Below are 17122 nucleotides of genomic sequence, written 5' to 3'. Positions count from 1 at the left end.
AAAATGACACAAAAGCTTATATATTGTAGTTAGATTATACTTACCTTCAATAACTGAATCTAAATACCTATCTTCAAAGATTATAGGTAATGAATTGAGATCTCCATCTAATTCACTACATTCAATAGGTAGGGGTGGAAGAGAACTGCAGAAGGAAGTATTTTTGATAGCGGTGCACATCTGTAGGTGACTCTGAGCACTGAAAAATATTTCTTAAATCAGACTGTAATTTTAAAAAATTACACCTAATTCCACTTAACAGATTCTATACCCATTCTCCTTCCCCTCACCATTCCTGTGCCCCTTCCTCAAGATATAACCCTCCTTATGAAAGAGCTCATTGTTCAGAGAAAAAAACTGGTAAAATGAAAATTATGGTCTGTTGAAAAATTATCTAATTTCTATTATATTCACCTAGACTTTTAAATGTTATTTCAAAGTGACTTACCTATGCTTAATGTCTGAACTTCCTAATTTGTTGAGAATAGCATACAGGAGAAAACTCAAATGCCTACTGATGTTTTGATGGTAGTGAAAAAAATGCATTTCATTGCTATTGCTGTACTTACACATATTGATAAATACAATTAACAGCTGTTTAAAACAAGATGTATAACTTTCTAGTACAAAACAAGTTTTTTAAAAAACATTTTCTCATGGAAAATTTTAAACAAACCATAGTAAACAGAGTATTATAATAAACCCAATCATTCAGTTTCAACAATTAACATTGTGTCCTTCTTGTTTTACCTACACCCACACCCACTACTTATCTTCACACTCTATTACTATTTATAGTTAATTTTTTAGGTAACTTCACATGATTGAAATATACTGTCAAATCTTAGCCATTTGGCAATACCCAATACAGGTTATTCCCATCTACCCAGAGAGCATTCTCATGTTTTTCCTGTCAAACTCCCAGCCCAAGTCAACAATAAGACAACCAGTGTTCTTTTTTTCACCTTAGTTTTGCATATTCCTGAACTTCATATAAATAGAATCATATGGTATCTACTCTTTTAGGTCTAGCTTCTTTTGCTCAGTACAATGTCCTTAAAGTACTCTTTAAAGCCAAAGTAAACCAATCGAAATATACTCAGTAGGAGATATAATGAACACAGTGCCAGTCCTACTACTTAGGAAAATCCCTAGCATACAGTTATGAACGTAAGAGATTCTGACCTGTGGAAATAAAGATACAACAAGATAGCCAAATAGAAGACTGCAGCTAGAGCTGTATGGGACTACCAACATTACAGTATTATAGATCTGATTATGTGGGGAGGGGATATAGTGTAATACACATCTTTATATAAGGTATGGGTCTTCCATAAAAGTAATTCATAAGATTAAGTCTAATTTGATTACACAAGGTATATCTGAAGAAATTCTCCCAATTTCCTCATTTTTAGTATTGTATATACTATCACTGATAAATCTTGAAATAGATATCAAATGTAAAAAGAAATAAAATCATTTTAATTTTGGATTTATGCTACTCACTGAAGTTCCTGGTATGCAATGATAGCTTCTCTTGGATGTTCAAAACAAAAGAATGCCTCAGAAAATCTGCGTACCTAAAAAATTCCAAAAGGGAATATGAATAACATGGTACATTTAAAGAAATCAATCAGCCATGAAATGATAGGGAAAGAAAACCCTTCGTTAGGCCTTCCATAACCACCCCTGTGAGAATTAATCTCCCTCCTCAGTGTTTTTAAAGCACTGCATTTTGGTGCTGCATGAAATAAACGAAACAACAATGTAAGATGAGAAAATTAGGTTTACATTACAGGTCCACCATTTACTTTCCTCGAAAACAAGGATCAATTTATCTTATTCACCACTACATCCCCAGTCTCACAAATAAATAGTGCCCAGCACATGGAGAAAAAAATGACAGAATCAGATAGCATTTCCACCATGCTATGTGCCAGGTATTCAATCAAATGCCAGCTGGAATGGCTCACTGACTGACTGGTATTGCAACTTTGGGCATTTTACCTGAGCCTTGGATGACTCATTTTCAAATTCTGCTTAATACTTGTTCTATATATGAGGTTATTTTGAAGAATAAATAAGATAAAAACAAACTATTTGATAGCAGTTTTTAATCTGGAAAGCGTGTATATATATATATATATATATATATGCTATTATAATTACCATTATATCATTCACAACTTTTTTCCTTAAAATAACTGCTTATGTGAATTGTTTCTTAATGTGTAATGTTCCTTAGAGTAGAAACTATATTTTAATGATTTTTGTTACCTGCCAAAATATACATATCTTGGTATGTTATAGAAGCAAGTACTTCATAAGTACTGGTTGAATTTAATTAAATATTTATTTCATCACGTTTGTATCTTGATCCTTTCATTTCTAATTATGCAAAACAAGGGTTTGTCAGCTATTGGAGCAATATCAAGCAATATTTAGGAGATGGAAAATGTTTTGCTTAGATGGTACTGGAAGGAGATACTAGTTTACATCTCAAAATTATATCTAATTTTCTTTTCTAAAGACAAATATAATTTAGGGTTCTCGGGTTTTTAATATACAATAAATTGGTGATATATTTTACTGGTTATCAACATGTGGCTAGTTGAATTTCTGACTTATTAAACTTGTTTCCCTAAGCTGGTGAGACTGGGTCTTTAGAACAAGACAAAGAGGGAGGTAGGGACAGGAAGGTATTAGGCATCTACAAAGATGCAAGATGTGTCTTTACTTTCAAATGTTGTCCAACTGCCTCTTTTTGCTAACACAAAGGTAAAGATGAAAAATACCTGCCTGCCTGTGTATCTATTAGACATGTTTTCCTTGAGGGCTATGAAACATGAACAAATACAGCCCGAAGTCATCTGGATTTGTGCAATTGCAGCAGGGCCTGCAAAACTGGCTAGTTGCTTTTCCTTCTCTCTCTGCTTTCCCTGATTCCTACAAGAACCACTCATTTCTTGACAGCACTCTACCTACCAGGCTCTGTGGTAAATAAGCACTTTATTTCCATTCTTTCATATAAACCATATAAAAACCATGAGTGAGAAAATGGGCACCAAGAGATTAAGTGTGTACCTGGCCAAAAGATAACATACCTAGCAAGTGATAAACATGGGATTCAAATAAAAATTTCAGAAATTCCAAATCTTGTGCTCCAAACTGCTTATCTCTTTCCTTTCATATTAAGAATCCCTTTTACCAGTAACTCTTTCCTTTCCTCTATGCACCCATGCAAAGTTTTCTTTCTAAATTCTCCTGCCACAATTTTCATACTATGTAATGAATAAACCTATTAATTGTATTGTGTGGGCATAATTAAAGTATGCCTGCCATCCAATGCCTCAATTTGAGGCAAAAGGCATACATGGAAACAATGTTAAATTTACAAATTCAAACTTAAGATATGCGTAATATATATTATGACAAATTAGTGTGCTATTAACATGTAGCAGTGATTTCCGGCCAGGGTGCCACAGAATTTTTTAAAACATGCAATTCCTGAATATTTAGTCAGAGGCACTGACCTCTTCTCCCTTAGACTGTCAAATAAAAATAATGACAATGCCAACACAACAATAGCCATCCAATGTGAATGAATCAAAATTATTCCTATTTTTTGTCAGACAACAAAAAATCTATTTTTTGGTGTGCTGTAGATTTTTAGTAATTAGTTTATGTGTGCCACAAAATGGAAAAGGTTGACAACAGCTGACATAAAGATATATAAAAGATCAATGAAACAAAATAAAAACATGTTTGTAAAAAAGATCTGTAGAAGAATGTTTATATTATCTTTATTCATAACAGCCCAAACTGAAAACAAATCAAATTATCAACAGGAGAAAAAAGAAAAGAACTCTGGTATATTATACACTAGAATACTACTCAGGGAGAAGAAAATCACTGATTAACAATATGGGGGAATCTAAAAAAATTATGTTCAGTGAAACAAGTTAGACACAGAAAGAATATATAGTATATTACTGTGTATTTTTATGGACTTTAAAAATAGATAAAATTAAATATTATTGATAGAAACCAGGACAAAGATTGCTTATGGGGTGTGGAAATTGACAGAAAAGAAGCACAGATAATTTTCTGAAGTAATGGAAATGTCCTATATATTGACTGGAGTGTTAGTGACATTGGTGAACAGACTGTCAAAACTCATTTGACTGTACACTTTAAATTGTGCATTTTACCGGATTTAAACTTTACCTCAGTAAAATAAAAATATACCTTCACTACATGAAGATAAATACATATATTCTAACCTGGTAGGTTGGCACAATAACATCCATGTTCTATTCCTCTCATGTCCTTGCCCATCTCCTGACTATATAGTTTCTAAGATCTACTGTGTTTCACGGACAATGGGAGATGGTATACTTGCCTATCTCACTTTGATCAAGTTCAAAAATGAATTGCTGCCCTGGCCAGGTAGCTCAGTTGGTTGGAGCATCATCCTGTACACCAAAGGGATGCAGGTTCAACCCCCCATTAGGGTGCATGTGGGAGGCAACCCATTGTTGTTTCTCTTGAAACCATGTTCTTTCTCTCCCTAAGCTTATCCTCGATTGAGTATTTTAAAAAAAAAGGAATTGTTAAGCTTCCTAGATCATATAATCCTAATTCTGTAGGATTTTTTCCAGATTAAGTTCAACTATGAACATCACCCTCACTTAGTCCAAGAGTTTTGAGATACAGCCATTTTCTAATCCCTGTATAATGCTTTCAGAGATTTTATCCCAAGTCAATAGTGTAACACTAAACTTTTTTCATTAGTTTGGCAAGAGCATATTTGTGATCCCATTACATATTATTTTGGTTTCTAGAGAATCTTCACAAAATTTGTTTACACTGATATTCAACACTTCGCCAATGCAAAGTCCAACTCCCAGGGATAATGACTAAATGTATGTACATACCTTTAACTACCTTTTTTCACTGATTTTGTCAGGTTATTTCTAAAAGCTTCTAAAACACTATCACTGATGGGGAATTCAAGCTAGCATACCTTCTCTAAGTATTTTCAAACAGTGATAAAAACTTTAGTGATTCCATTCCCTAAACATTTTGCTTTGGTATGCTCTTCAAAGCCACTTACTTAAGCGGACTGTTTCTTTCATTTGCCATCATATTTCGCATTACCCTAATTTTTTCCTTTATTTCCTATTATCTTGAAGACAATATACTTTTGCCCTTTTTTGTTAAAAATAGAGAGAGCTCTCAATAACTTAAATAGGAAGTAACTTCATCATATTTAATTGCAAGATAATTTTTTACTGCCATATTTCACTTAGTATAATGTTCTCCAGGTCCACTGTGTACATGTACCACTGCCTTTTTACCCACTCATCTATAGATGGGCACTTGACCTGCTTTCAGATCTTGGATATTGTAAAGAATGCTGCAGTGAGCACAGGGTGCACATATACTTTCAAATTAGTGTTTTGGATTTCTTTGAATATATTCCCCAAAGTGGAATCACTGGGTCATAAGGCAGTTCCATTTTAAATTTTTTGAGGTAATTCCATACTGCTTTCCACAGTGGTTGCAATAATCTGCATTCCCACCAACAATGCAAGAAGGTTCCCTTTTCTCCACATCCCTGCCACTATTCTGACAAGTGTGAAGTGATATCTCATTGTGGTTTTCATATGCATTCCTCTGATTACAGATGAGCATCTTTTCATATGTCTATTGGACATTGGTATGTACTCCTTGGAGAAGTGTCTATTCAGGTCCTTTGCCTAGTTTCTGAGCTGTTTGTTTTGTTGTTGTTGTGTAAATTCTTTATAAATTTTGGAAATTAACCCCATATCAAATATATCAGTGGTGACTATTTTATAAAATACCTTTTCTGCATCTATTGATATGATCATGTGATTTTTAGCCTTCATTTTGTTGATTCATTAATATTGTATGAACCTTGAATCCCCAGAATAAATCCCACTTGATCATGGTGTATGATCTTTTTAATGTACTACTAGATTTGGGTCACTAATATTTTGTTGAGGATTTTAGCAGAAAGATAATTTTCAAGGGGGAAGAAAACTCACCTTATACAGTTATATGTGCCAATACTGATTAAAGACACAAAATGTTTTCCTTCATTTTTTTTCACCAATTGGTTAAAGTGTAGAAGTAGACAATAGATTTTATGCCTGGTTTCCAAAACACACTATCAATTATAATTCAGGAAGCTTGTATAGGAGTTCATAAAATTTAGATTTCTTGAATGAAAAGTTTCTGTGCTAAGTCTCTGAGGACTATAAATTTTTTAAAAATAAAATATATACTGATATCAGACATGATAGCCTACTGTAAAATAGATATATACATTAAATAAATGTAGATTTAAAAATCATTTTCTCCTCACCATGTGGATTTTCCCAAACATGTAATAAATGAATGATTACAAGAGAACTGTGTTCAGTAGTAGCCATAAATACAATACCTTCTTTCAATTAGAATTATGTTGCATTGTTTAAAAACTTTACCAAAAGTAACTGTTGAATATATTTGTCTTAATTTATAAGACCCTTTTACTGGGAAAAAAAGAATTTAAAACTTTTCTTCCTGAACTCATGTCCTATGTCTCAAAGGACACTATGAAGAGAGTAAAAAGACAACCCATAAAAATACAGGGTCCAGCAGAAGTAATGCTAGCTTGAGTATGGTTGATAAGGTAATAATCTGGGTGTAATCATTTAGTTTTAATTTCAACATTTCACCTAAAATGTCATGTTGTGCTTTACTGTAACACTGCTATGCTACAGAATTACACTTACGATTTTGTAATAAAAAGGGGTGTTATTTGTACCAGACACTATACTTTTTTCAAATACTTCTTCTACATCTATTGAGATGAGCAAATGATTTTTATTTTTCATTTGACTAATGTGGTGTGTCAATGTGTCACATTTATTGATTTGTAGATGCTGAATCATCCTTGCATCCCAGTGATAAATAATATGCAATCATGGAATCTGTACCTTCTAATTTGCTGGATTTGATTTGCTAATACTGTGTTAAGAATTTCTTTATCAATATTGATGAGGGATATTGGTCTGTAGTTTTCTTGTTGTGGTTTTGGTATGAGGGGAATGCTGAACTTGTATTGACTTTGAGAGTGTTCAATTTTTTTTTAAAATATATTTTATTGATTATGCTATTACAGTTGTCCCATTTCCCCCTTCACTCCCCTCCCCCCTGTGCCCCCTCTCCCACCCACCTTCCCCCCCTTTAGTCCATGTCCATATGTAATACTTATGAGTTCTTTAGCTTCTACATTTCCCGTACTATTCTTGCCCTCCCCCTATCTATTTTCAACCTACATTCTATGCTACTTATTCTCTATACCTTTTCCCCCTCTCTCCTCCTCCCACCCCTACTGCTAGCCCCCGTTGTGCCCTCTATTTTTGTGGTTCTGTTCCTATTCTAGTTGTTTACTTAGTTTCTTTTGGTTTTGCTTTAGGTGTGGTTGTTAATAATTGTGAGTTTGCTGTCCTTTTACTATACATGTCTTTTTTTTATCTTCTTTTCTTAGATAAGTCCCTTTAGCATTTCATAAAGTAAGGGCTTAGTGATGATGAACTCCTTTAATTTGACCTTATCTGAAAAGCACTTTATCTTCTCTTCCATTCTAAATGAGAGCTTTGCTGGATAGAGCAATCTGGGATGTAGGTCCTTGTCTTTCATGACTTGGAATATTTCTTTCCAGCCCCTTCTTGCCTGTAAGGTCTCTTTGGAGAAATCAGCTGACAGTCTGATGGGAACTCCTTTGTAGGTTACCGTCCCCTTACCTCTTGCTGCCTCTAGGATTCTCTCCTTCATTTTTACCTTGGCTAATGTAATTATGATGTGCCTTGGTGTGTTTCTTCTTGAGTCCAACTTCTTTGGGGCTCTCTGCGCTCCCTGGATTTCTTGGAAGACTGTTCCCTTTGCCAGTTTGGGGAAGTTCTCCTTTATTATTTGTTCAAATAACTTTTCCACTTGTTGGTCTTCCCCTTCTGGTACCCCTATAATTCAGATGTTGGAACATTTAAAGGTATCCTCGATGGTCTTAAGCTTTTCTTCGATTTTTTGAATTCTTATTTCATCATGCTCTCCTGCTTGGTTGATTCTATCTTCCTTCTGGTCCACTGTGTTGTTTTGAGATTCAGATTCCTTCCTTTCACAATTGGCTCTTCTCCGTGTGTCTTCCTGCATCCCTTTTATGGTAATCTGCATTTTTTCATGTAATTTGGATCCAAAATCCACCAGTTCTGTGAGCTTCCTGATCACCAGTGTTTTGAACTGTGCATCTGATAGATTGGCTATTTCTTGGTCACTCAAAAGGATGAGTCCTGGGGGTCTGATCTGTTCTGCTGGAAACATATCTTACGTCTTTCCCCGTCTCTCCTATTATTTTACTTATTTATTTATTTTTTCTCCAGTCTGGTCGCTCTTGTTACGGTGGGGGGCATAGCCTTAGGTGTTCACCGGTGCTGGGAGCCCCAGTCGCTAGCTTGTGACGTTATATGTGGGGGCAGGGGCGGGAGCGGGGGCAGGAGGGATCAATGGCGACCCTTCCATTCTCCTGGAGTCAGACACTTCCCTGGGCTTCTGGGCTGTGAGCTCTGCCCTAATCCCCAGTCGCTGCCCCACTGATTCCCCCAGCCGCCGCTTGCGTACTCAGGGATCACCGCTACACCGCTGCGCTCGCTCCTGCGTCCCGGATTGCTGTCGCGCCGATTCTGCGCCAAATTTCCCCCGACCTACACGCGCCTGCGACCCGTGCCAGCCCCACGCCTGCTCGCTCGGCTCGTAGTCCCCTACCAGTCTGGATGTACGGGTCTACTTCAACTTCTGGGCTGTCTGACTTCCATTTAGATAAATCTTCTGACAGTTCTGATATTATGACTGCAAATCATTGTTGTAAATTATTGGTTCTGTTCTTGGTTGTGCGAGGAGGTACGGTGCGCCCACCTATTCCTCCATCTTGCCGGAAGTCGAGAGTGTTCAAATTTTTCATTTCTTCATGATTCAGTGTTTGTACTTTATTTCTAGGAATTTGTCCATTTCTGATTCTTATTATGAAATAATATACTTGAACCAATATTGAGTTAGTTCATTAAATTTTTCTTTTCAAGAAAAGATTTACATTTCCTCTTCTTAGACCAACTCATTCCTTCACTATTTGCTTTTAACTCGACAAGGAGAGATTCCACGTTATAGGTTCACTTCTGTGACTTAGTGCAATCTTGCAGCTTCTAAATACATTATCAGACAGCCCGTAGACTTTATTATAGCCAAGTGTGTCCCTGTATAAACAATGAATGACCCAAAGCTTAGACTGCTTTGATTGTGTAGCCTTAGCAATCTACTCTCGGAATACAGATATTCCATGTGAGCAAAATTCCTGCTGAATTACACAAATGGGAGCCAAAGGACAAAACATGCTACCATTTCTACAGGTTTTGTGATACACAGCAGGGCAGATCAGAGCAAGCTTATTATCCCTGGTTAAGTAACATTAGGGCACTTTCTCAATGAGTCTTAACTACCTCTCCTTGATTCCTCTAGGAGTTAAACAGGCCCTATTTTAGTATCTGGAATGGGGTGATAAAGGGAAGCCATAGGTAAAATTTCATAGTTTATCTTTGGCATTTTAGTTTCCAATGCTAATTTTTGTCTTGGTCTCCTTTCTTTCTCTTTTTTTTCAAAGTTGTATTTACCAGCTACTTTCTGACAATTGAATATACCTTCTTGTTCCTGTTCTACCCAGAACACCCGAGCTCCATAAAATATAATGCTATAAAATTGCCTCTGATCCTTGATATCATTCTCTTCTCTACTTTGAGAGGTGAAATAAAGGACACAAACTATTGAGCCATACTGCCTGGGTCTGAACCCTATCTCTGCCACTGACTATCTGGTAATAGCAAATAAGAACAAACTCATAATCATTTTGGGAGATTTTAACACATTTTTTCTTGATCATTGATAACCCATTAAAATATGAAAAATATAAACAAAATGATTTTAAACTTAACCTAGCAACCTGAAGAATATACATCCTGGCTATAAATAAACCAAGTCTCAAAGAATATTAAAGTTCTGAAATCACACAGACTAGGTCCTAATCACAATGAAGGTAAGGTAGATACCAATACAAAAAGATAACTAGGAAATTCATATTATGTAGAAATAAAGAAACATAATTCTGGATATGAAAGGTTTGTGGTTAGCAAGAGATAAAGGTATGCTCAGGTTATCTCAGGTTGTGTGGAATCTTTGTAAGATATACAGCAAAACCATCTGGGGAACTGATTTTGTATCCAAACATCTAGTTCTTCTGATATTGGAGTGTTGTTTATTGCCATTTAGGAAATAACAAAATAGATTAATATCCTAATATCACTCTAGTAGCTGCTGTTTCAGAAGCAAGCATTTATTGTTCCCTTTTCTGGCCATTATTCCATTCTCATGTTCCTCTCTATCTCTGACTCTCTCTACTTTGCTTTTAACCCTTTTTACTTTCATCCCTACTTTATGATAGATAATTGGTTTATTCACAGGTTCTACTGTCTCATGGCTTTTCCCTATAACTACAACCTCTGTTTGTTTCTGCCATTGCTTACCCGTCTCTTGTTGTGTGTTTCATGTTTCAATTCCTCAAGAGAATCAAATAATAATACAATAATAATAGTCTCTTTTCTGATTTATCAACATGAGGTATATATAAGGCTTTTCACTCATAAGAAATTTCTGAAGATAAATGATAATACTAATTAAAATGTTTTAACATCATTTAACTTACCCTGAAAGTATGGTTTTCTTGTGCTAATAATAGTCTAAGTTCTTCATGTAGTGTTATAACTTCCAGAAATTGTCCCCATAAAGCCATTAGAAGTGAGCAAAGTTGTGCAAGATTCATATTTATAAGTTCTGCCAGTTCATCAGGGTTTTCTATTTTCTGAAATGACAAGATAAAAATCTCTCACTACTCTTTGAGACTTACTATAACATATCTCAATATAATACATTGTTGAGAATATCAACACCAAGGCAAATTTTTAGTTTTAAAAAGAAATGTGTGTGGGTGTGTAGAAAGAGAACAAAAGACCAATGGCTTTTTTTCTATTTGATATTCTATAGAAATATTCTATATTCTATAGTAATTTTCAACAACTTAACTATTATTTCAAAATCTGAGGGATTCTGTAACTGCAATACTGTCAAACAAAGTCCAAATTACAAATCAGGGTTCTATATAGCATGATCAACTTCAAACATGAAAATACTGGGAATTTTAAAAACAACATACAAATCATGCAGAAAGTTATAAAATTTTCGAGAAACAGTAAAATCTTAAAATCTTAAGATTTTTTTTCCCCCTCCAATAGGCAATGTAAATAAGTACTTAAAAGACCTTTAGCTCCCCATAAAGGACTCAGGTACTTTCTACAGTACTGCTCTTCAGTCCTATGTTCTATTTTGTCTGATTTTTTTGTTTTAATCTTCACCCGAGGACATTTTTTTCATTGGCTTTTTAGAAAATGAGGAAGGGAGAGAGAAACACTGATGTCAGAGAGAAGGATCGGTTGGCTGCCTCTCACATGCGCTCACACTAAGGACTGAACCAGCAACCCAGGTATGTGTCCTGATCAGGAATTGAACCCATAATCTTTCAGTTATGGGATGATGCTTCCATCCAACTGAGCACACCAACCAGGGCTTGTGATAATTCTTTTACAGAGTTTTCAAACACTTCTTTCTCTTCCTAACATTCATCCACTGTTTACTGAGCACATTTTCAATGCTGGTTTTTAACATTCTACAGATTTAAACATTAATATGAAAAGCTTATAATCTAGTGAGGAGAGAAAGGTGGTTAAACAATTATAATATGCTATTATGAGTGTTCTAGCAGTGGTATTAATTTATTTCACTATTAGACATTAAACAGTCACCTAAAACGATGATAAAAGTTAAGAGTGCTAGATTATACTATGCAACTAGATTATACAGGCTCTTTTAAAAGGCAGTTGGTTTTCTTGAATGATAAAATAAGGATTCCTGAACAAACAATAACAAAAGACTATAAATCAGAATGACTGCTTCTCTTTTGGACAAGGATTTTTATTATGAGAACAGATTTTTCTTTAATTCGCGGAGGCAGTGGCCAGTTTTCAGGCAGATAATATCTTGCTGCAAAATTTGTCTTCAATTACTAGTAATACTAGGATATTTACAGTTAAATATATATAGAAGCTGACTTCATTTTTTCTGTCCTAATGAAGGTAGAGGTAGTCTAGTCAGATGGCAGTTGAAAGACATTTCCATAGTTTTAATTACCATTAGTCTAGATGGTAATTTATATCTCTGGATCATATCTCTCTTGACCTCTAGACCTGTTACCTACTGGATGACTATATTTGGACATGAAAATGCATTGCTCAAGTTCAATGTGTGTCAAATTACACTAATTGTATCTCTACTCTCCCTTTCTAAAGCAAATAAACAAACTTCCCAACCCCCCTAAATGTTGCTTATCACGTATGACATTCTTAATTTGTTTATTTTTTACTTCTTTTTGAAGTCAGCAATTCAACGAGCTTTTCTTCACTCACCCAAACCAAGTTTCCATTCATCTACCCTAATTCAAAGAAAACACTAGACAAAATTTCAGCAAAATTAGTAATAAATGAAGAGATGGTCTTTTATTCACTTTTGCGACTTTGGTTACTGGTACACAGTAGTCACTCAATAAATATTTACTAAGTGAATAAATAAATGAATAAGGAATTACAGGCTTCAGATTTTTTAAAAAGCCCTCAGAATTTATGGATAAACTAAAAAACAAAATGTTAACTAATTCCATAATTCTGGAAATGAAGCTAACAGAGTGAACATATGATAAATACTGATTTATCAACATACAGTAAATCTACATGTGTTTTCTCCCAGGGAATGATTTCTAAATGTATTAAAAATTAAGCTAACAAGCTTACAAGCTTTTTTTTTAATCCTCAACAAAGGACATGCTTTTATTGATTTTAGAGAGATGGGAAGGGAAGGAGTAGGGGGGAAAAAGCAATGTGAGAAATATTGACTGGTTGCCCCTCGCATGGGCCCTGACTGGCATCGAACCTGCAACCCAGGCAGGTGCCCTGACCAGGAATAGAATATGCAACCTTTTGGTTTATGGGATGATGCCCCAACCAAATAAGCCACACCAGCCAGGGTAATACTATATAGTTTAAAGGTAATTTAACTTCATGCTCAAATCAAATGTCTTCTGATCAACTAAGCTGTGGTTCTACTATGATCAAAAAGTTTATCTTTGTATTTTAGGAAGGATAATTAATTATTAAGACACAATTTTAGAATAGGAAACACAATCCACTGAAATAACCTGATAATGTGAATTTTAAAAATCCAAGTACCTTAACTTCTTCACATAGTTCAGTAAGTCGAGCTTCTACATCCATTTCCTCTGAAAGGATTAAAGAGTAATTAAAGAGAGTATTTAAATGTTAGATTTGAAATTATTTTTGAAATCGTATAAATTAATTGCCTTTTAAAAACCAGAAAGTTAAAAAATATCCAGATATTTAATGAATTAAATTTCAATAATGTATTTTCATATGCACATTAATCATGTAGGTAATGTATTAATTATTAAATTATATGCTCTATTAGTGTTTCAATTCTCATAGAAGGCTAACACAGTCAAGGAAATATTGACTATATACCTAAAGTAAGTTGTACAACTGCATCACAGGAAAGACAAAACATAAAGTTAGGTTTTATCGCATTTCACATGTTGTAAATTCCACTAAAGCTTAGGATTTTGTATTATATGTACATCTGCCTTGCTTTTTACAAACGTATTCCTAAAAAATCCAAGTCAAATGAATTTTTATAAGCAAATAAGTATTTAAAATGTACCTGGAGTATAGGCTATTTAATACAAATAAATGACAAAATCCTTTTCATTAAAAAGTTTCTAATTCAGTTTAATATTCAGTTTTCTTTAAGTCTAAAAGTGAGGCAATTTTTTTCCCATTCAATTCTGATTTATTTAATATATGCTACAACCATCTATGCAGAGAATGTACAGATTAACTTACAATTAAAGTGGTAATATTTACAATAGGATATAGAAACTAACATAATAAAAAGAATTACTAGTTGTTTTTTGGGATTTTTTTTTTCAGGAAAAAATTTCCCTATGGTCTGAAATACCTTATTTAGATATACTACTTAATTTTTAATCATAAATCAAAACAAAATGAGTTCTCCTAAAAGAACTATAACAGCATACTTGTGATCACACAAAATTCCATTGTCGCATTGCTCAAAGAGAGTTTAATTGATCATTCTAACACAAAGACAAGAATACTTTCTGTGACATCCCTGAGTTTGTTCATCAGCTCACTATCTCAAGGCAGAATGAATGTTACTACTTGATAAAAAGGATGATAAACATTTACATTTGGTAAAATAAGCAGTTACAATTATGTAGTAAATGCAACCAAACTATAATGTGAACAACAGATAGTCTATTGGTAACTAAAACCAGTAGAAAACATGTATTTTGTAATTCACAAACTATATAAATAAAATTATAGTTACTAAAATGTACCAAGAAATAGATTACAAATTTGATCAACCCACTGACAACTATAGAAATCTAAGATTTCATATATAATTTCATTGTGAGATAAATCAGTGAGTGAGTTTTCATACATTTTTCTACTTTTTACATATAAGATCTATTAATATAGGCATAAATTGGTACACTTGCATTATGGGTAGTAAGAGTTACTTCAACATAAATGACATCTTAAAGAATGTTTAAAAGCAAAACTTAACCTTAAACTCTTTGAGCTCAAATGATTTCAAAAATCATTTAGTACAGTTACTTGAGTTTAAAATTCTATTTTAATTAATTTTTCTTCTTAATATAACATATACCTATACAATTTTATAACTTTATAGAAATGTATAAATGTGATCATTCTTACATAAAATTAACTTTAGCTCCTCCTGCTAATCCAAGATTATAGTCTAGAACATATACTTCCACATTTTTCAAATATACATATGTATACATGAGTTCTTCAGTCACTGCTTTACAAAAATGAGATTGTATTTTATACACTTTCTGCAATTTACCTTTTTCTCTCAGCAGCACTCTATGGAAATCTGGTATACAGCCCTAAAGCTTTTTTTAAAATGGCCTGCATAATATTCTTTGGTGTGAGTGCCTCATAATTTCTTCTATATTCCATTCTTTGCCAAATTATGGACATTTATCTTTGTTTTCAGTGTTTTGATACTAAGAACAATATTGTAGTAAACATACTTAAACATATTATCTATCTTTATATACTAGCATTCTTATTTCAATGATAATAGGTTAACAAAAGTGGAGTTGCTATGTCAAAGAGTAAAATGTATCTTATTTTCTAAACCCATCCATTTATCCACTCACTCATTCAACCAATATTTATAACATATCTCAGAAAATGCCAATATAATGCTAGTTATTAAAAATGAAAGATATCTTAACAGAAGTATCCCTTAATAAAAGTATTAATAAAAGTATAATTTAATTCATTACACTTTAGTTTTCAATCAAGTCTTTTCCTACCCAACTAAAACTGGGCCTTTCTTTATATAGGCCTTATTACATAAAGCAGCATTCTATAAAATTATTTAGAGTACTCACATGTAAATTGATGGGCTAACAGTACAATAGTTTAAATGAGAAGTATATGTATTTTTCAGTTCAACCACTTATTCTTTTTTAGATTTTTATAAATTTACTGGGGGAGAAGTATATTTTTATTGCTAAAAAGAACAGATGTCACAAATGACCACAATCAAATTCTTTAATTTTACATTTGCTTTATAGGAAAGTACATAATTATATTCCAAAATAAAGATTATAATAAATCTTCAACTTTTGTTGTTTCTTCCTGATAAGAAAATCAGTTTCTCTCTTAAGTTTTAGTGAAAACTGACTCAACTTAAATATTCTGAGCTAGTTTCCATCTGAGAAATGTTAAAAAAAGATTTTGGCTCCTTAATTTCCTTTTGTTCACACTCTTAAAAACTAAGATACACTATGATTTTATTTTAATTTCTATAGCCTTTCATAACTTTTTAAAAATGTAATTGTGATGGTCTATTCGATGCAGACTAAAAACTTTAAATATACTTATGAAAAGATGGTAAATTAAGTTCTATTGCTATTCAAGAACAAAAGTCTAAAATGTACAGTGAAATACATCAATAAAGTTATGTGATTAAAACATTTCCTTTATGATATGCAAAATATTTGGATAGAGGTGATTTGATACTACTTTCCTTTTTAAATTTAGAATAAAAAATAAATGCAAAATGACACAAAAACCAAAACCACATACTGAAGATCTCTTCTTTATTTCTGTAACATATAATATTAACTTCAGTTTTTAAACCACATTTCATTATCATTAAGCCCTACCCAAAGATAAACTGACTTTGAACAATTTTAAGGCAGTATCATTAAACCATCTAACTCTCACGATAAACATGGTTTCCAAAAAGTGCTGTTCTGGGAACTCAAAAAGAATATAGAAAGAGCTAAAGGAAATCTTTGCATTTACTATTTCTAATTTTAAATAAAAACTTCAATATTATTGTGTACAAATTAAGAAATTAGCTAAAACTTATTTACATACCAAATTCTCAGAGTTCTTAAATAATGGTAGTAAGAAACATATTATATAAATACATATTTATAAAATTTGACATTTAAAGCAAAATTCCATACTAATTAAAAGGGATTATTTACTTAACCTATTTGTTTGTAAACATACCTAGACAGGTGTCTTTCTGGGTTCGTGGCTGTTTTCTTCTTAGAAGACGCTCATAAAGGACCTGCATGTTGGCCTTGGCTAGTTATAAGGATTGCACATAGCACTAGTTACTATACTCCTTTTACAACAAAATTTACTAGAATTTTCCAAGTTGTTATTAATAGACTTAGCATTGATTTGATAGTGTAGTTAGATTAGAACACTAAAGCAGAATCTTTGAGTTAGTTAATTAACTTATTAGAATTACAAAT

The 17122-nt window shown here is 33.2% G+C and overlaps 1 protein-coding gene across 7 annotated transcripts in view; it reads right to left on the bottom strand.

Moving 5' to 3' along the window:
* Positions 1 to 17122, bottom strand: part of FAM135A (family with sequence similarity 135 member A) — a 95378-nt gene that overhangs the window by 26192 nt on the left and 52064 nt on the right. For 3 of the 7 annotated variants that reach the window (XM_028510841.2, XM_036024320.1, XM_036024319.1), the window contains 5 exons: positions 16872 to 16949; positions 13446 to 13495; positions 10817 to 10972; positions 1507 to 1580; positions 45 to 199 (listed from right to left, as the gene is read on the bottom strand). In XM_028510841.2, coding sequence (XP_028366642.1) covers positions 45 to 199; positions 1507 to 1580; positions 10817 to 10972; positions 13446 to 13495; positions 16872 to 16949 — 513 coding nt within the window. Of the gene's footprint in view, positions 1 to 44; positions 200 to 1506; positions 1581 to 10816; positions 10973 to 13445; positions 13496 to 16871; positions 16950 to 17122 lie in introns of those variants that run through there. The other 4 variants (XM_036024317.1, XM_028510844.2, XM_036024318.1 and 1 more) reach the window with 3 other exon arrangements.

Source organism: Phyllostomus discolor, chromosome 4 (genome assembly GCF_004126475.2).
Source record: "Phyllostomus discolor isolate MPI-MPIP mPhyDis1 chromosome 4, mPhyDis1.pri.v3, whole genome shotgun sequence".
Taxonomy (NCBI): domain Eukaryota; kingdom Metazoa; phylum Chordata; class Mammalia; order Chiroptera; family Phyllostomidae; genus Phyllostomus; species Phyllostomus discolor.
The sequence above is the reverse complement of the archived record's forward strand: the minus strand, read 5'-3'. Positions and strand labels throughout refer to the sequence as shown.